This window comes from Chaetomium strumarium (genome assembly GCF_033439665.1).
Source record: "Chaetomium strumarium strain CBS 333.67 chromosome Unknown B0T15scaffold_1, whole genome shotgun sequence".
Lineage (NCBI taxonomy): Eukaryota > Fungi > Ascomycota > Sordariomycetes > Sordariales > Chaetomiaceae > Chaetomium > Chaetomium strumarium.
In genome coordinates this window covers 6,580,970-6,598,051 of record NW_026944429.1, presented here as the reverse complement: position 1 = coordinate 6,598,051, position 17,082 = coordinate 6,580,970, and the positions used below count along the sequence as shown (strand labels likewise).

At 55.7% G+C, this 17,082-nt stretch overlaps 5 protein-coding genes across 5 annotated transcripts; all 5 read left to right on the top strand.

Annotated features, from left to right (window-relative positions):
* The first annotated feature begins 453 nt into the window (after positions 1-453).
* Positions 454-3,000, top strand: B0T15DRAFT_73624 (uncharacterized protein). Its single transcript, XM_062871264.1, has 4 exons — positions 454-743; positions 824-968; positions 1,040-2,617; positions 2,682-3,000. The coding sequence occupies exons 1-4, from the start codon at positions 736-738 to the stop codon at positions 2,799-2,801; spliced, it is 1,851 nt and encodes a 616-aa protein (XP_062727178.1). The 5' UTR covers positions 454-735; the 3' UTR covers positions 2,802-3,000.
* Positions 3,001-4,231: 1,231 nt separating this feature from the next.
* B0T15DRAFT_73526 (armadillo-type protein) lies at positions 4,232-7,526 on the top strand. Its single transcript, XM_062871263.1, has 6 exons — positions 4,232-4,411; positions 4,506-4,564; positions 4,631-6,610; positions 6,678-6,921; positions 6,983-7,091; positions 7,145-7,526. Exons 1-6 carry the CDS (start codon positions 4,360-4,362, stop codon positions 7,332-7,334), a joined length of 2,634 nt encoding a protein of 877 aa, XP_062727177.1. The 5' UTR covers positions 4,232-4,359; the 3' UTR covers positions 7,335-7,526.
* Positions 7,527-9,119: 1,593 nt separating this feature from the next.
* Positions 9,120-12,345, top strand: B0T15DRAFT_548868 (uncharacterized protein; the record flags this gene model as incomplete). The annotated part of the gene is made up of 10 exons (XM_062870205.1): positions 9,120-9,547; positions 9,684-9,773; positions 9,886-10,414; positions 10,473-10,595; positions 10,657-11,064; positions 11,121-11,188; positions 11,245-11,398; positions 11,460-11,517; positions 11,585-11,763; positions 11,818-12,345. Exons 1-10 carry the CDS (start codon positions 9,414-9,416, stop codon positions 12,343-12,345), a joined length of 2,271 nt encoding a protein of 756 aa, XP_062727176.1. The 5' UTR covers positions 9,120-9,413.
* A 442-nt stretch (positions 12,346-12,787) lies between these two features.
* B0T15DRAFT_521334 (uncharacterized protein) lies at positions 12,788-13,991 on the top strand. The gene is made up of 5 exons (XM_062868555.1): positions 12,788-12,969; positions 13,144-13,308; positions 13,447-13,509; positions 13,572-13,618; positions 13,698-13,991. The coding sequence occupies exons 1-5, from the start codon at positions 12,913-12,915 to the stop codon at positions 13,705-13,707; spliced, it is 342 nt and encodes a 113-aa protein (XP_062727175.1). The 5' UTR covers positions 12,788-12,912; the 3' UTR covers positions 13,708-13,991.
* A 458-nt stretch (positions 13,992-14,449) lies between these two features.
* Positions 14,450-16,748, top strand: B0T15DRAFT_73319 (uncharacterized protein). The gene is made up of 3 exons (XM_062871261.1): positions 14,450-14,550; positions 14,617-14,686; positions 14,767-16,748. Exons 1-3 carry the CDS (start codon positions 14,539-14,541, stop codon positions 16,608-16,610), a joined length of 1,926 nt encoding a protein of 641 aa, XP_062727174.1. The 5' UTR covers positions 14,450-14,538; the 3' UTR covers positions 16,611-16,748.
* The last annotated feature ends 334 nt before the right edge of the window (positions 16,749-17,082 follow it).

Sequence of the window (17,082 nt, the reverse complement as noted above, 5' to 3'; positions counted from 1 at the left end):
GGGGTTCGGATTGTGGGGCGCTGCCCTGGTCGACTTCAATTCTTCTCCCTCGGCTTGGCACAAGACCATGTCATTCAGCGATGTCGGTCATTCACAAGTGCTAAAGTACATTCCAAGATACCTAACAGAGGTGTAAACGGGGCCAAGAACTGTTGGACTTACTACATATGAGTTCCGAAGAGCAGATACGAGCATTCAGACACACCATTCGTAGCAATGGTGTTGCAATATATGATCCCGCAAGGGCACAAACCTGGAAAGGAGGGGTTCATTTCAACCCCGCCGAACGGATTCAACCCATTCTTGCCGCTTCAATGTCACCGGCAGAAGCCTCGCGAGCTGTGTAATGGTTTTGGTGGCAGAAAAGATTGAATTTTGATAGTGGGGTAATAACCTGGAAAGCGCAGAGCATCGAGCGCAGATCTTGAATTGCACATTGCGCCCTTTGTACCGCGGGCCGGGGCAGGATGGAGACGCGCCTTGAAACTCCTCACCTATGACTCAAGCTGAACCTCCCCTAGCCTTTTGTACCCGTGCTTCCCACTGCCACATCCTGTATTCCGTGAACCTCGTTGTGTTGTCTGTAAAGTGCAGGCAAGGTACATACCCTCGGGCGAGGAACAGTCGACAGCCTTTGTGGACGTCGTTATTGCCACTTGACATCGAGAAGCCCTCATAGCCGCCGAAAACGGCACTTGCCTTGCCATAGGTTTCCGTCCGCGCACACAGCTCAAAATGCCGATGTAAGAAGGACCCTTCCACTAGCTTTTTGCAGTGTATCGGTGTCACGAGATACACAGGCGACTAAGACCACTTGCCATAGGCTTAAGGATCCTTCGAAAAAGTACAAGAGGTTCCCGCCTCTGAACCTCCCAGACCGGCAATGGCCAGACAGGACTATCGACAAAGCCCCGCGATGGTTGGCGACAGACCTTCGGGATGGCAATCAGAGCTTGGTTGATCCCATGGTGAGTCACGTTCCGAGTCCAATTGGTCTCGTCCTCCTCCCGAGCAATTGATTAACACCGAGCCTCTGCAGAACGGAGACCAGAAGTGGCGATACTTCCGCATGCTGTGCGAGCTCGGCTACAAGGAGATCGAGGTTTCCTTCCCCTCGGCTTCGCAAACTGACTTCGACTTCACGAGACGCCTGATAGAGACACCAGGAGCTGTGCCTGACGACGTGTGGCTGCAGGTGCTGTCCCCTTGCAGAGAAGACCTGATCAGGCGCACCGTCGAGTCTCTTAAAGGCGCCAAGAAGGCCATTGTCCACATCTACCTCGCCACCAGTGAATGCTTCCGCAGGATAGTTTTTGGTTTCACCGAGGATGAGAGTGTCGAGCTGGCCAGCCGGTGTGCGGCGCTGGTCCGGTCTCTGACCAAGGACGACCCCTCCCAGTCAGGGACGGAATGGGCGTTCGAGTTCAGCCCGGAGACCTTCTCAGACACCAGCCCGGAGTTTGTCGTGAGGATCTGCGAGGCAGTCAAGAAGGCCTGGGAACCGTCGGTCGAGAACCCGATCATCTTCAACCTTCCGGCCACGGTCGAGATGTCGACCCCGAACATCTATGCCGATCAGATCGAGTACTTTTGCCGGAATATCAGCGAGCGTGAGAAGATCTGTGTCTCGCTTCACCCGCACAACGACCGGGGCTGCGCTGTCGCCGCGGCTGAGCTCGCCCAGATGGCTGGCGCTGACCGGGTTGAGGGATGCCTCTTTGGCAACGGAGAGAGGACCGGAAACGTTGACCTCGTGACCCTTGCGCTGAACCTCTACACCCAGGGCATTTCACCTAATATCGACTTCTCGGACCTCAACAAGGTCATCAGAGTAGTGGAGGAATGCAACAAGATTGAGGTGCACCCGCGTGCGCCGTACGGCGGTTCCCTCGTCGTATGCGCTTTCAGCGGTTCACACCAGGACGCCATCAAGAAGGGATTCCAGCTCCGCGAGAAGGAAGGCAAGTCATACGAAGATTACTGGCAGATTCCCTACCTTCCCCTCGATCCCAAGGATATTGGTAGGGATTATCAAGCCGTCATCCGCGTCAACTCGCAAAGTGGCAAGGGCGGTGCCGCCTGGATTATCCAGCAGCATCTGCACCTTGACCTGCCGCGTGGGCTGCAAGTCGCCTTTGCAAAGGTGGTCCAGGACATGGCAGAGAAGAAGGGCCGAGAGCTCCTTCCGACCGAAATCACAGATCTGTTCCGCCAAACCTACTCCCTCACACAGAACCCACGGTTCAGCATCGTCGACTACACCATCTCGCCGGACCGATCTGCCTCGCCGACACCACCTGAACCGGGCAGAACCCAGGACACGACGAACCTCAAGAGGGTGTTCGAGGGGGTTATTGCGATCGACGGGACCGAATACAAGCTCCGTGGCCGTGGAAATGGTCCGATCTCCAGCCTCGCCAACGCCCTTCGGACGGTTGGCATAGATCTCGACGTCCAGGATTACAAGGAACATGCCGTCGGCCGGGGTCGTGAAACCAAGGCCGCGACGTACATAGAGTGTACAGCGGCTGGAGCGAACGAGAAGGTCTGGGGCGTGGGCGTCCACGAGGATGTGGTCCAGAGCTCTCTGATCGCTCTCCTCAGCGCTGCTAGCAACGTAAGTTCGCAACTCCTTGTTCTACCCGGATTTTGTGATTGACTCGTATATCTTCCCCCCCCAGTTCACGGGTAGTCGGAGAGGGAGCCCGGTAGTCCCCAAAGCTGTCGTTGACGGCGCCAATGGGTCCGCAAAAGTACCTGATATCATCAACGTCCTCGAGGCGAAGGCAGATGAATTGTGATTCGAAAGGACTGTCCATGGATTCGGCATGGCAGAATATCTAGCGGGACGAGGAAGAACACGTTCCTCGGCTCAATGGTTCCGGGAATCGAAAAGGCATCTAGGTTCGGAAAAGTCTGGTCGTAGCACCCTGTCAGCACAGGAGCGCTGTTTGAGATTACTTGACAATTCATTTACATAGTGTTTGGTAATTCACTTCATTGAGCATGAGACTGCCTTTGTGCTTGACGCCCCTCAAGACAAGAAGTCTGTTGTGTTGGACGAAACAGCGAGGCTCCTCTTCCACCTGCCCACCTGGCTGCTTGGATGTACAATACATACTACTATGCATATATAGTAGGTGAATAGTCGACGGAGGCAGAAAGACCAATCCGCGGGGTGGGGTTTCGATCCCTCCGTTACCCATCAGCAGCCTGTGACTCTTTGGACAGTCGATGCCTCGTGGTGCCAAGACTTACACCGAAAGTTTGAACGACCCGAGAACCTATTGTCGTCGATACAATGACTTTGCTAGCCCAGACGGCGGTGAAGCAGTGACTCCTGTGCGTCTGTTCGTGAGTCAGGCAATAGAACCCAGGACAAGGGCTGATGCCCTTCGGTTCTTGCTTCGACAAGATGAAGCAAGGGGAGAAGGTTGGAGATGGCGGAGAGCTGACGTGAAAGAAGGTTGTTATATTCAAGTGCTCTTGCATATACAGTATTAGAGATGGACCTGACTGGTACGGATAAGGAATGATGTTGGGGTTGCACGCTTGTCACGGTCAGGCTTAGGCACGTTAGTACTGTACTAGTAGTAGTCTAGGCTCCTGCTGCAACCTGCGAGTGGAGAGGTTTGCATCAGTCTGCATGTGTAGCCCTCACAAGAAGATTGAGTGTTATCATCAGCTCGCACCGTGCTCAGTCGCTGGGGTGAATGTGGGGAGACAGTGCGGTTCCCTGACATCGGACGCTGTCAACGAACTGCACGTGGGGTGCCAGCCAACGGCGGATCTTAGACTGCCCGGTGTTTTCCTTTGCCTCAAAGAGACCGCTGTTCTATTTCCCTCGGTCTGCCCTCGGTAACTCCATAAGTCATATCCTCAGTTCCAGGCCTTTGTCGTCTGTCATATCATTCGACACACTCATTTGCGGCGCGCTTTCCTTTTATTGCAGAAAGCATACTTTTAGGGGGTCGGCATTGGGGGCATCCACACCCACCACCAAACGGGACTTGACTGTTGACTACTACTACAAAAATTCTACACAACAGACCCGCACACCTCAACCCAGTTGTTCCAGAACCTCCGAATATCCCATCGTCTAGGCCCGCGCCCGCCTGTCACATTCTCCTCTGTTCAACAGAGCTTCGTAGGCGGTTTTCGCTGGCTTGCATCTCTGAACCCTGATTGTCCCGACTGCAGTTTGGTACACGGTGGATCCATCCCGACGACCCCCGCCTGCGTTCCTCGCAAACTTTAGCTGCGAAACGCAACATCCTTCGCCCTAGCAACGCTTCCTTTTCTCATTTTCGAAGCCCCCCGCTTTCCTTCATCCTGAACTCTGGACAGAGTATCGCAACCATGGAAGGCGCACCGGACATCAACGTTGTCCTCACGAACTCGCTGAGTGCTGGTCAGTATACTGTTTTTCCGATTTCGTCGCCGAGCGCGCCATCGCGCCGAAGCCCCTGCAGCCTTGAGGATCCCCTCGCTGACCGACCTCCCAGACGCGACTTTGCGAAACGCGGCCGAACAGCAACTTACCCATGCCGCTGAGACGAACTTTGTAAGTCCGCCTTCGTGTGTACTTTGCTTGCCCAGCCCGTCTTTACTGACGTGACATGACTTCCAGTCTCAATACCTTTTAACACTCGTCCAAGCGTTGGCAGATGAGAACGGCGCGGGTCCGATTAGAGCGGCCGCCGGTATCGCTCTAAAGAACGCCTTTAGCGCACGCGAATTTGCCAGGCAAGCCGCATTACAAGCGAAATGGCTCAACCAGACCGACCCAGACATCAAGACGCGCGTCAAGCAGCTGGCGCTGCAAACACTTTCCTCTCCGAATGCCCAGGCGGGTCAGACAACGGCCCAGGTCGTGGCTGCCATCGCTGCTATCGAACTACCGCGGAATCAGTGGCCGGATCTCATGCACGTGCTCGTGCGGAACGTCAGCGAGGGCAGCGAACACCAAAAGCAGGCGTCCCTGACCACGATCGGTTTCATCTGCGAGAGTCAGGATACAGAATTGAGGGCTGCTCTTGTCGGCCATTCCAATGCCATCTTGACAGCTGTAGTGCAAGGCGCGCGCAAAGATGAGCCCAACAACGAGGTTCGTCTCGCCGCCATCACCGCCCTCGGCGACTCTCTAGAGTTTGTTGGCAACAACTTCAAGCATGAAGGCGAGCGGAACTACATCATGCAGGTCGTCTGCGAGGCCACCCAGGCCGAGGACTCTCGGATACAGCAGGGCGCGTTTGGCTGCCTGAACCGCATCATGGCTCTCTACTACGAGAACATGAGGTTCTACATGGAGAAGGCTCTTTTTGGTCTTACCATCTTGGGCATGAAGAGCCAGGATGAGGACGTTGCCAAGCTTGCTGTGGAGTTCTGGAGCACTGTGTGTGAGGAGGAAATCGCCATCGAAGACGACAATGCCCAAGTGGAGAGTTCCGAGCAGATGCGGCCGTTCTACAACTTTGCCCGCGTCGCGACAAGCGAGGTTGTCCCGGTCCTGCTCGGCCTCCTCACCAAGCAGGACGAGGATGCGGCAGACGATGAATACAACATTTCGCGTGCTGCGTATCAGTGTCTGCAGCTGTACGCTCAGGCAGTCGGATCGTCCATTATCCAGCCCGTCATTTCATTCGTCGAAGCAAACCTGCGGCACGAGGACTGGCACAACCGGGACGCGGCAGTCTCTGCTTTTGGCGCCATTATGGACGGTCCCGATGAGAAGACGCTGGAACCTATCGTGAAATCCGGCCTGCAGCCCTTGATTGCTATGATGGAGGATCCTTCCGTTCAGGTCCGGGATTCTGCCGCCTACGCTCTGGGCCGGATCACCGAAACCTGCTCCGAAGTCATTGACCCTTCTGAGCACCTGGAGCCTCTAATTCGTTCACTCTTTAACGGTTTGATGAACAACCCCAAGATGGCGGCCTCGTGCTGCTGGGCGCTGATGAACCTTGCCGAGCGGTTTGCCGGTGACATGGGTGCTGCTCAAAACCCTCTCACACCGCATTTCAACCAGAGTGTCACCAATCTGCTGCAAGTGACGGGCACGATGGACTGCGAGGCTGTTGTCCGGACTGCGGCGTATGAAGTCCTGAACATATTCGTGCAAAGCGCTGCCAATGACAGCCTCGGTGCCATCGCCTCCCTCTCGACCGTCATCCTCGAGCGTCTCGAGGGAACGATTCCCCTTCAGCAGCAGGTTGTCAGCGTCGAGGACAAGATAATCCTGGAGGACATGCAAACAAGTCTCTGCACCGTCCTGCAGGCCACCATCTCGCGGCTGGATAAAGAGATTACTCCCCAAGGTGACAGGATCATGCAGGTCCTTCTGCAGATTCTAAGCACCGTTGGCGGCAAGTCGAGCGTCCCGGAGGGGGTCTTCGCAGCTATCAGCGCCCTTGCCAACGCGATGGAAGAGGACTTCCTCAAGTACATGGACGCCTTCTGTCCGTTCCTCTACAACGCTCTTGCTAAGCAGGACGAGCCGAGTCTCTGCTCGATGGCTATCGGCCTCGTCAGCGACATCACCCGATCCTTGGGCGAGCGTAGTCAGCCCTATTGCGATAATTTCATGAACTATTTGTTGAGCAATCTTAGGGTTCGTCGCCACATCCCTCTCTGTACTTTCCACAAAGATTACATGGCTAACAAAACTTCTGATTCAGAGTACGGCCCTTGCCAACCAATTCAAGCCAGCCATCCTCCAATGCTTCGGTGACATTGCCGGCGCCATTGGCGGTCACTTCGAGACCTACCTTGCCGTCGTGGCGCAGGTGTTGCAGCAAGCGGCCACTATCACTGCTGGAGCCGAGGGCTCGTACGAGATGTTTGATTATGTTGTTGCTTTGCGCGAGGGTATCATGGATGCCTGGGGCGGCATCATCGGTGCCATGAAGCTAAGTGACAAGAGTATGTATCATCTGACGCCTCTTCCTTTTCAGTGTACTTTGCTAACATGCTTATGTTAAAGCCGGCATCCTCCAGCCCTACGTGCCATCCATCTTTGAGTTGCTCAACAGCATTGCCAATGATACCAACCGCAGCGAGGGACTGATGCGATCGTCGATGGGCGTTATCGGGTAATGTTCCCCGGCCTGATCTTCGGATGCCGCCATCGCTAACTTCGCAGCAGTGATCTCGCAGACGCATATCCCAACGGCGAGCTGGTTGATGCCTTCCGTCAAGACTGGGTCACCGCCATGATCAAGGAGACGAGGTCGAACCGCGACTTCCAAGCTCGTACCATTGAGACTGCTCGCTGGGCTCGCGAGCAGGTCAAGAGGCAAATCGGCGGCACACAGACTGTCATGCAGCAGACATGAAAAGCATGACGCCGGCTAGGATGAGACTGCGGTTTCGGCATCCGACGCCAACCTAGTCCCCCCGACAGCGATGGACGCCGCCCCCATCGCGTCGATCTCCCACAGCAGGTGCTTCGGAAGAAGCATACTGCTTGTCCCATCAGTCCCCAGACACCCTTCCCCACACAGCGGCACACGCCATCGACGGCAAGGCACGGCATGGCACGGCACGGCACGGCACGACACGACACAAGATCTAGCGCCTGAGATGCACAGACAAAGTGTATATAGAGCCCATGACCCTGTACCTGGACATCATACCCCTAGAAAGAGTCACTTCACACTCCGATCGCCCTACTGCGGCTGTCGGCCCACCTTTCTCCCCTTCATATTTTACGCAGGTTTTATTGGAATGACCATAGAGCAACGCCATGTACTGTTCCATGCTTCTGGTATGTTGAGGCATTGAGCAAGCGCACCATCATGTAGATTTTCTTTTTGTTTTGAGGCGGATCATTACCCCCATAGCAGGCGCTAAGTGGATGGCTGAATCGATGTGCGTAATCATGATCAAGTAAACGGGCAATCTGTGTGGGCGGGCAGGGGGGTATCATGGACGGATCTTCTCGGATGAGCAAGAGACCCTTCTCTGGTTTGGATGGTGGAGTTACCTGACTGACTTTGCCGTGCCTAACCCGAGCATACAAGATACACATCGCTTCCGGGATTTGCGCCCTTTACTTTACAACGTCTAGTCCTCTCTCATTTCTGCTTCACCTCTCCCATCCCCGTTGCTGTCCTTCTGGTTATTCGTCCATTTCCCATCATAAGTCCTCACGCGAGATTCACTTTTCCCTCGAGTGACCGTCCGTTTCACCCACTGTCCGGCAAATCGGATGAGAGAGCACGAGGAAAGCATCTCTCCGCTGGGCCACTCCTAGGGGGAAGGTGACACCAGCTTCAGTCACCCGTTCCTCCCTCGACGTGACCGCTAATCGGCTAGCCATCTTGATGTTCCATGGCGATGAGTGACGAGGTGCTGTTTGGTTGCTTCCAGTGGACAGCTATGCAGTGAACCGAGACACACCTAATGTGATTTCTGCGAGTTGGATGCGGGGCAGATATCTGGATGGGTGGTCTGCTCGCTGCGGAGGCTTTGTTGGTTATTGGGACCACTTGAACCTAGTGTCACGAGACTCCTCTAAAGGATGTGTTACGGTTTCCCTTTTCCGTAACTTCAGGATATGCTTCCATTCTTGCAACTGGAGGTGCTTTTGAAGGGTAGCGCGGCTACAGTGAACATTGGAGGGGTGTTGGTGGTGAAAGTGCAACGCACATGCACGGAGGTGGCAGATCAAACCCCGCCGTGGCAGGGGTCTGAGTATCCACCCGTCCGGTGTTTGGAAACCCCGGACTTGGTTCCGGCGCTAGCATCAGATGAACGTAACTTACAGAGCATAGGGTTCTGGCTGGTGCGGGCTCGGTGCTGTTATCATGTACAAGTACAGTGATGCGATGCGTGTCGGGTTAACTTTGAAGATACAGAACTGTGATGGCCCGGTCTAAGACGGCTACAGACATTTTTTTTTTTATTCCCCGCCTCTTCTGAGGTTCGGTAAGGTGACACCAATTACCAAGGGTGGCTGTTCCCAGGGAGTCCTGCAGCGCCTTCAGTCGCTACTGTGTGAGGATGTCTCTGCTTTTTCCCGTACCCTTCATCAGAGGACACGGCTTTCCACATTCACCGAACTGGGGCTCAGCTTTCAACAGACACCCGCGACGCTGAGTTGCCCTGCCTTGTATGACCCGTGGGCTTTGGGCGCTCCTTCCCAAAAGGTTTGGTGTGGTCCTCAACCACTTGGAAGCCGCTGCGAATTGTAGTTCTTCTGGCAATTGACGGACTCAGGTTGGCTCCGCATTGCCCTGCCGGCAACAAACTGTCCAAACTCCAAAGCCAAGCCCCAACCAACCACGAGTCCACAACAGTCGCCCCGAGAAAAAAGGTTAAGCTAGAGCCAGACGACAGGACCACTTCCGGGGTCCCGGCTCCGCTCGCTGCATCTCGACGGCATCCGGGACAGGCTGATCCCGCGGTCGAACATGGAGGTCGACGGAGCGCCGCCGGCGGGACCCCCGGTGCCGGCAGCGTCCACAGGAATGGATTCCAAGCAGCTTCAACCCCAAGGAGCGCCGGCTGCTACTGTCAGGCGGAGGGCTCCAATCGCCTGCCGAAGGTGCGTCTTGGTTCAATTGCGTTGTCTTTTGCCGGCCCTTTCTCACGAGTCACAACTGCTGCCGGCTTGTGCCGCTCCCTCGTTTGTATTCTGTCACAGTATCCGTAGAAGATAGTAATCTAATGCACAATGTTAGATGTCGCCGTATGAGGAGCAAATGTCTGCACGAGAGAGCACAACCGCCCTGTCGAGCATGTCTCGATGCAGGCCTGGATCCTAGCGAATGGTGAGAACGCTGCCGCCTGCCCGCTGGCATCGGCTCGCCCTAACCAACGTTGTCGTCTCTCCTATTTTCTGGGATGAAGAATTGTCATGCTGATGGTGCTGTGCTTTCCAAGTGTCTTCCCCATACGTGGCCAACCTGATCAGGACCGTGAATACCGACACCCTCGAGTGAGGGCTGGGAAAAGCAGGAAGCGAGATGTTGCTAAAGTCCATCGTGATACCCTGGACACACTAACTTCGCCGCTGCCGAGTCTGCCGGCTACCCCTGGCCAAGCGAAGGGCGCCGATGTTTGGGACCTCCTGCCACCGCTACCGGAGGTAATCGAAGCCGTGAACAGGTTCACACGCCACTATTTCCAGCTCGGCTTTATACCCAAGGACCAGTTTCTAGAGCGGCTCCGGACTCAGCATCGGTCCGTCAGCGTCTTCTTCCTGCTCGGCATCCTCAGCATCTCCGCCCGGCTGACGCCGGCACTCGTCAGGCGGTATGGAAGTGCCGTGGGCGCATCAGAGACCTTCATGGCACGCTCCTCGGCCCTGGCTCAGAATGAAGTGTACCAGGAGCCAAGCCTCGAGAGGTGCCAGGCCTTCTATCTTCTCAGTGTCGCCCAGCAGGGAAGTGGGATGAAGCATAGGAGTTCTGTAAGTTGTATGCTTCCGTGGCGACATGCGATGCCGCAGTCATCTGACAAGAAACCAGATCAACATGGCAATTGCAATGCGGATGGCGACTTTGATGCAGCTGCACAGGGAGGAAACATATATGCTACCAAATCCCACAAGTGACCTCATCATCAGGGCTGAGTCTGCTAGGAGGACTCTGGTACGTTTGGCTTGAAAAGCAAGTACCACGTCCAGATTTCGAATCTGACCGGACATTGCAGTGGATGTTGCACAGCCAGGACAACTTGCACTCGGGTCCACGGGCGCCCGTACTGTTATCAGCGAGCGACATCACAGCGCTGCTTCCTTGCAATGAGAGTGAATACCTCAACGCACGAGAACCTAAGTCAAGAGCGGCGCTCCAAGACACTCCCCCAGCCCTCGAGAGACCCGCTCTGGTGGCCGACGAAGAGAGATCGCTATTTGCGGCCCTCATTCAAGCGCACCATTACTGGGGGGTGATATCTCGGCGAGCTATCAACAAGAACAAGAGCTCACGGCCATGGGAACCGGACAGCGAGTACGCCCAGATGGAGAAACGGCTTGCCAGATGGGAGGCGGGCCTTCCGAATGATTACCGATGGAGCAGTCTCCTTTTCAAGGCTTACCAGCAAGAGGGCCAGGATTTGGTATGTTTTGCCGCTCTTTGGCTTCCTCGTGGCGACGAATTTCTGACGATCGGCAGGCGTATTTAGGGGTGGCCATGACTGTACGCCTCTGCAACATCGTAATCCGCAAGGCATATCTGCATGAGTGGGACTCACCTGCCATTCTCCTTTGATGATACGCGGCTGACAGATGTCGTTTAGAATGATATCCGATGATAAGTCGAATGCGGACCGGACCGCTTTCTGGTTAGATATGGCACGTCAACTCTTCTGGAATGTCAACCTCCTTTACGAGCAGATCGAGGCTCACTATACCGATAAGCCCCCGGATGACGGCCCTGGAACGCAGATGACGGTGAGAAGAACCAAATCAACCCGGTGGCGAAGGTATCTAGGTGCTGACCACGCCACAATAGGTCTTTTGCGTCTACAGCTGTGGCTTTCTGGCCTGCTATCTATGCAAATTTCCACACAGTAGGTCTCGTTTCATGCTCAAATTATCCAGGCACCTCGCTCAGAAAGATTGTAACCGCTCTTGCAGTGTGCCCCAACCCTGCGATTACGCGCAATGCTCCCATAATGGTACAGCGGATTCTCAACATCCTTGCCGAGAGCAGGAGTATCTGGCCTCTTGCCTCTCGGTGGTACGATCATCTGCAGAGGTTCTTCATGTCACAGAACGTCATAGCGGCTGGGGCGGAGGGCAGCATGGCTGATAGCGTGAGTATCTTGGGTCCCACTGCCGCGCTATCGCTGCCTTCTAACATCTCGCAGAGAGAGCCTATTCCCCATGTCCTCGACTCCACGCCTGGCCAGCCGCCCGTCAAGCCGATGCAGCCACGGTTTGGTTCGACTGGGAACGAACAGAATACCATGATGGCTCAAGAGCCCAACATGTCCATACCGAACCTGCCACAGCCGCTGACCGGTCCTTCGGGGTACTCGGATACCAACAACAACCTCACTCTACCTATTTCCCAATCTCCAGCCCCACCCGGCCTTGACGGACAAGCGTCCTCGCAAACGACCGGTCCAAGGCAGGCAACTGATGGGCTTGGCCTTCTTATTGAGGCGTTCGATACACACAGATCGGCCGACCCCCCAGCAGCGCCGGAGACGACAGGTGCGCCTCCCCCGGGCTCGGCATACACTATCTTCACTGCACCGCAGCAACACTATTCGCATCCGGTGCTGGCCATGAATGACGGGTATGAACATGAGCTGGGATACTACATGTCGGACGGGGAACCTCCGGTGCTGCAGCAGGGTTGGGTTGGAAGCGGGGATATGGGTGGCTACTGACGAACGGTCGACAAGTTCGTTCAATTCAATGTTTGGGGTGATTTTGCTACTATTCTGCTGGAATGTATTAGCAGTGGGAGTTGATCGGTCGGATAACCGGCCTGGTAAGGTATGGTCTGCGATTGGGACGCAACGTGGTAAAGTGGATGGAGCCTCAGAGAGGAGGGTCCGGTCAATGTGTTTGCTCGGGTAATGGGTTATACCGCAGCGAGGGATCTGTTTCAGCTGCCTCTCTCCTCGGGAGATGTAATCTAGGTGTTCTTACATACCTAGGTAGCTAACCTCTAAGAAACCCCCTACTTCTTTCAGGAGTGCTCCTTTTTGACACCTAGCAATGATGGAGGGACACTATATGTAACTATCCGGGGAAACATGCAAGTATCCATTCTCGCGATAAGGCGACTGGACTATCCCCGATTCCCGATTATCCCGACCCCTGCCAAAGCCTTTCGTCATAGCGATCGGGACTCCGATACCTCCGTATCAGCTCTCCCCTCCTGCAATTGATTTGCTTGTTATTTCTGAAGCCTCGCAACTTTCCACGTTCTTTCCAGGTCATATCCAACCATGTCTGCGGTGCAGGCAGTAACCAGACCGGAATCGGCGCAGAAGGTGCTGTCGCTGGTATGTGTTTCTTGTCGCAGCAAAGCCCATCCTACAACTGGGGTAGCGGGCCTTTTTTTTCTTCAGCAACGCTGGCCCGCCAGATGCGGCGACGTCTTTTCGATGCGCACGCTAGTAGGGGATACATTTGGTGTTGTGTTCGAAGGTGCTGACCCAAGAACAACGGTTACGCAGTACCGGCAGCTCCTCCGCCAGGGGAACCAGTTTTCGGCTTACAACTTCAGAGAATACGCCAAGCGCCGTACAAGAGACGCCTTCCGGGAGAACAAGAATGTGGAGGACCCGCGGCGGATACAGGAGCTGATGCAGAAGGGGTTGCAGGATCTGCAGATGTTAAAGGTGCGCCTTCCTTCACTTCCATTCCATGGCCCATCCTCGCCGGTGGGTGGGTGGGTAGGTGAGAGAGAGGCGATGGTGGTCCTTTGCGCGCGTTGCGGGGGAATGGGTTGACTGACTGCGGGACTGCTGCCAATACAGCGCCAGACGGTGATCAGCCAATTCTACCAGATTAACAAGCTCGTGGTGGAAGGGGGGATATCGGTATGTGGGAGTCTTTTCGTTAACGAAGAGCGGTTAGGTAGGAAGTGCTGACTCTTGGATAGGGCAAGGACACTCCTGGCCACGAGACTGTCAGGCAAAAGGATACCGGGTGAGTAACCTCCGCGATATTTCAAGCACGAGCCGCTCGGTGGCTGGGCATATTGCTAACTGGTACATACTGTACTTAGCTGGGATTGAGTTTGATCGGGTCAAGGAGCCCTTATTTCGCGCAGCGGAACACCTCGGCCTCCGGGTTTGAATCCGCCAAGCTGCGTGTACTATACTACAGAACCCCTACTTATGGGACATACCAGGCTCCTCAGGCAGGGGGCGGGTAATTCGGAGTTTTGGCGCTGGGGGCGGGCAGACCTCCGTGCCCATCAAGAAGGGTTCATTCAGGGGAGCTTGTATTGCGCAGAACCGTCTACGACGATTTATATACATCTGATTCCGACATAACCGGACAAGGTTCGTTTCTTCGCTACTCATCTTCTGCTATCTCAAGAATGTCTTGTGGTGAAATGCCCGCCAATTTATCCCATTTCCTTTGCCTAAGTAGTTGCATGTTCAGCGGATATCGCTGTAAGCGGACTATTCCCTTGTCGGGACTCGGGAGAGCACCCACGAATACTATTGCCAGCCAAGGTGGAACTCTACACATCGCATTCTGACGGCTTTGTCGTCAACATTGCAACTGCTGTCGCATACGTCGCGCAATATTGATCCGCTCCCCCCCTTGTGCTGCCGGATATCGACCCCTCCAAGCCCGGTTTCCACGCGTCCTGCTGTCGTCCTACGCCAACGTCGCTGCACCTGCGTGCCTCTCACCCCGTCCGTACCTGTACCATAAGCCATCCAGTAGCGGCGAGCCTCGCTCGCCCCGTTCTGTCGCCGTTGCATGGTGCTTTTTTGGATATATGTTACCATTGCATAGATAAGCCAGTTCCGTGCTCGTTGCAGCCGATTGTGCTGCCGTTTGGGGTTTTTCCGCCCGATCGGGACGCGTTAGGTTGACTCCCACGCGTCACAATGCAGCGGACAGTGAGTCTAGAGTTAGACAAGCTGCAAGTATGACGAGATTTTCTGACAGCGCATTGGCGCCGGCAGCAATTGAGGTCGGCGACGCAGACTCGTCGGGGCGCCCGCGCTGGCTTTCCAGAACCCGATGATTTCGAAGGTGTGTTTGTTTTCGCGGTTGCGAATAGCAACGGATTCGAGTGACGGCCATGGCTGACCCTCCCTCTCCAACCTCTGCAGGGCTTCCCGTAAGACAATGGCGCCAGGAATGGGTCAATGTCGCGCCGACACTGCAGCAGGAGATGGCCCAACAGGGCGACCGCTGGGCGGTTGAGCTCCCCTTCGGCATGCCGAGGGAAGCCCATCTTCTGCCACCACACACCCAAGAGCTCCTCCGCGCCGCCCGATCAGGTCGGTTGTATAAGCGAGCATCCCCAGCAGAGGAGGAGGATGCCGAGATGGAAGTCGACCCCGTCAAGGGCGAGAAGAAGGACTGGGAACCGCCGAACGAGGGGTACATGGTCAAGGCGTGGAAGCAGGTGCCGCGCAATGAAGAGAGTCCGACGACATCCTACCTAGCGAAGCGGCACAAGAACACCGTCACGCTATCTTCCAAGGCAGAGCCTGCACCGGTGGCAGGACCCACGGTCATCCGGGCTACCGTTCGTCGGATCGACGCAGCTGGGAACCCCTACGAGCAAACGGTTACGCTCAGCGAAGGGCAGCGCGTTGACGGCGAAATCATCTCTACAACGGTGGTACCTGCGCCGCAAGCTGCGCCAGAGCTGCCTGTGCAACAGCCAACGCCTACCAAGAGAAGGCCTCCACCGCCCAAGCGCAAGCCAAAGGGATTCGGGCGAGGACGGAAGAAGGGTATGGGGAGACTGCCCTTGCCACTGCCCGCGACGAGGTCGCACGATTCTACGACGGACGGGACGACCGCTGTCAAATCCGAAGGGGCTGGCTCTGATGTGGGTTTCCATGCCTCAATCGCCGCTGGTTCACCAGGCAGGACGCTAACCGCTGACGATGAGCAGGGTATCAAGATTGAGGACAATGAAGACAGCAGGGTGCAAGACAGCGAGATGGTCGATATGTCAGGGGTGCCGTCCGAAGACGAAGGAGAGGGTGGCGGCGGCGAGGAGGGCGAGGAGGGCGATGAGGAAGGCGGTGTCGACCAGGCAGAGCAAACCACAAACATCGGAAGCGCCGATGGCGACGGCCAGAGTGAGAAGACGGAGGGATCGGAGATGATGGAGATTGTCCCACCAACTTCGGTTGGGGAACCCGATGACGCCCGTCCGGCTCCGTCGGAGGAGGATGCCACCGTAACCAAAGCGCGCGTCCAGCCGCCGAGTCTCACCCATCTTGGACCACCACACCATGCTTCTTCGCGAATTGAAGGGAGCCCCTTGAAGAACGTCATGCTCCAGTCGCCGACCGAAGCGAACTCAACGAGCGGATCCTTCTCCTCGTCCAGCTACCTGGACGTGCACTCTCGTACCACGTCTATTTCGGGAGTGCTACCTTCGCTAAGGGGTAATCCGCCGCCCGAGCGAGTTGTGGTCCAGTACGTGGCAGCTACGGTTCAGCAATTCGAAGCACCACCGCCAGCATCCTCCGAGGTAAAAAAGGAGCCTACAGCGGAGGCACCCGACCAGGCACAAGCGGCTCCAAAAGCCACGGTTCTACAGACGACCGAGACCTCCACAACACCCGCCCCAGCAGCTGCACAGTCCGGACCACAACCAGCCCCCGACGACTCTCTCCAACCCCCAGCCTCCCCACCCCTCAACCCAACGGTAACCGAGGATGAAGACGAGGGGCTCAACCTGCTAGGCAGCCTGGAACGAGAACTGGACCGCCAAGAGCGCATTAGCAACGCCAGCAACGGCTCGGGAGAAAAGAGGACACCTGACGGTGCAGCCACAACCGCGACAGCAACAGCAACAACGGCGGCTATGGAAGTAGACAACGCAGAGGCAGCCTCTTCTTCCACTGCTGCTGCGGATGCTGATGCACAGGCACGGGTGAAGGAAGAAGAAGGTACTGAAGCAGCCGCTCCGCCGACACAGCCGTTTTAGAAAGACGGACCCCAAGCCTGGAATCGGCGGCGGTAACATGAATTGTGCTCGGAGTTTTCTCGTACGCGGCCTGGCTCTAGATGCCGGAGTCACTCCTAGAGCGATATGGTGAAGATGGTTCCCAAGCGGTGCTCGTTTCCCAAAGATCAGTGTGAAACATGGAAAAATCGCAGGAACTGGGGTTGGTTCACTTGTTGTAGGGGCTCGGCAGTGAAGCAAGTGGGATACATCGGCACGCTTTCTTATTGTATACTAGGCAAGAGTTGGGAGCTTGGTCAGTTACGTGCGGACTCTGGAAGGTGGATGGTTGGTTTGCCTCTGGTATGTCGTTGTTCTGGTAGCGCCATGTTGCACATCAAGAGAGCAAGATTGAGAGGATGTAAGGCTCCTGAGGTTCCAGGAACTTGGGTATACACACCGCAGTTCACGCCCAAATACAGCATACTACATGTACATCACCAGTCCTGTGAAC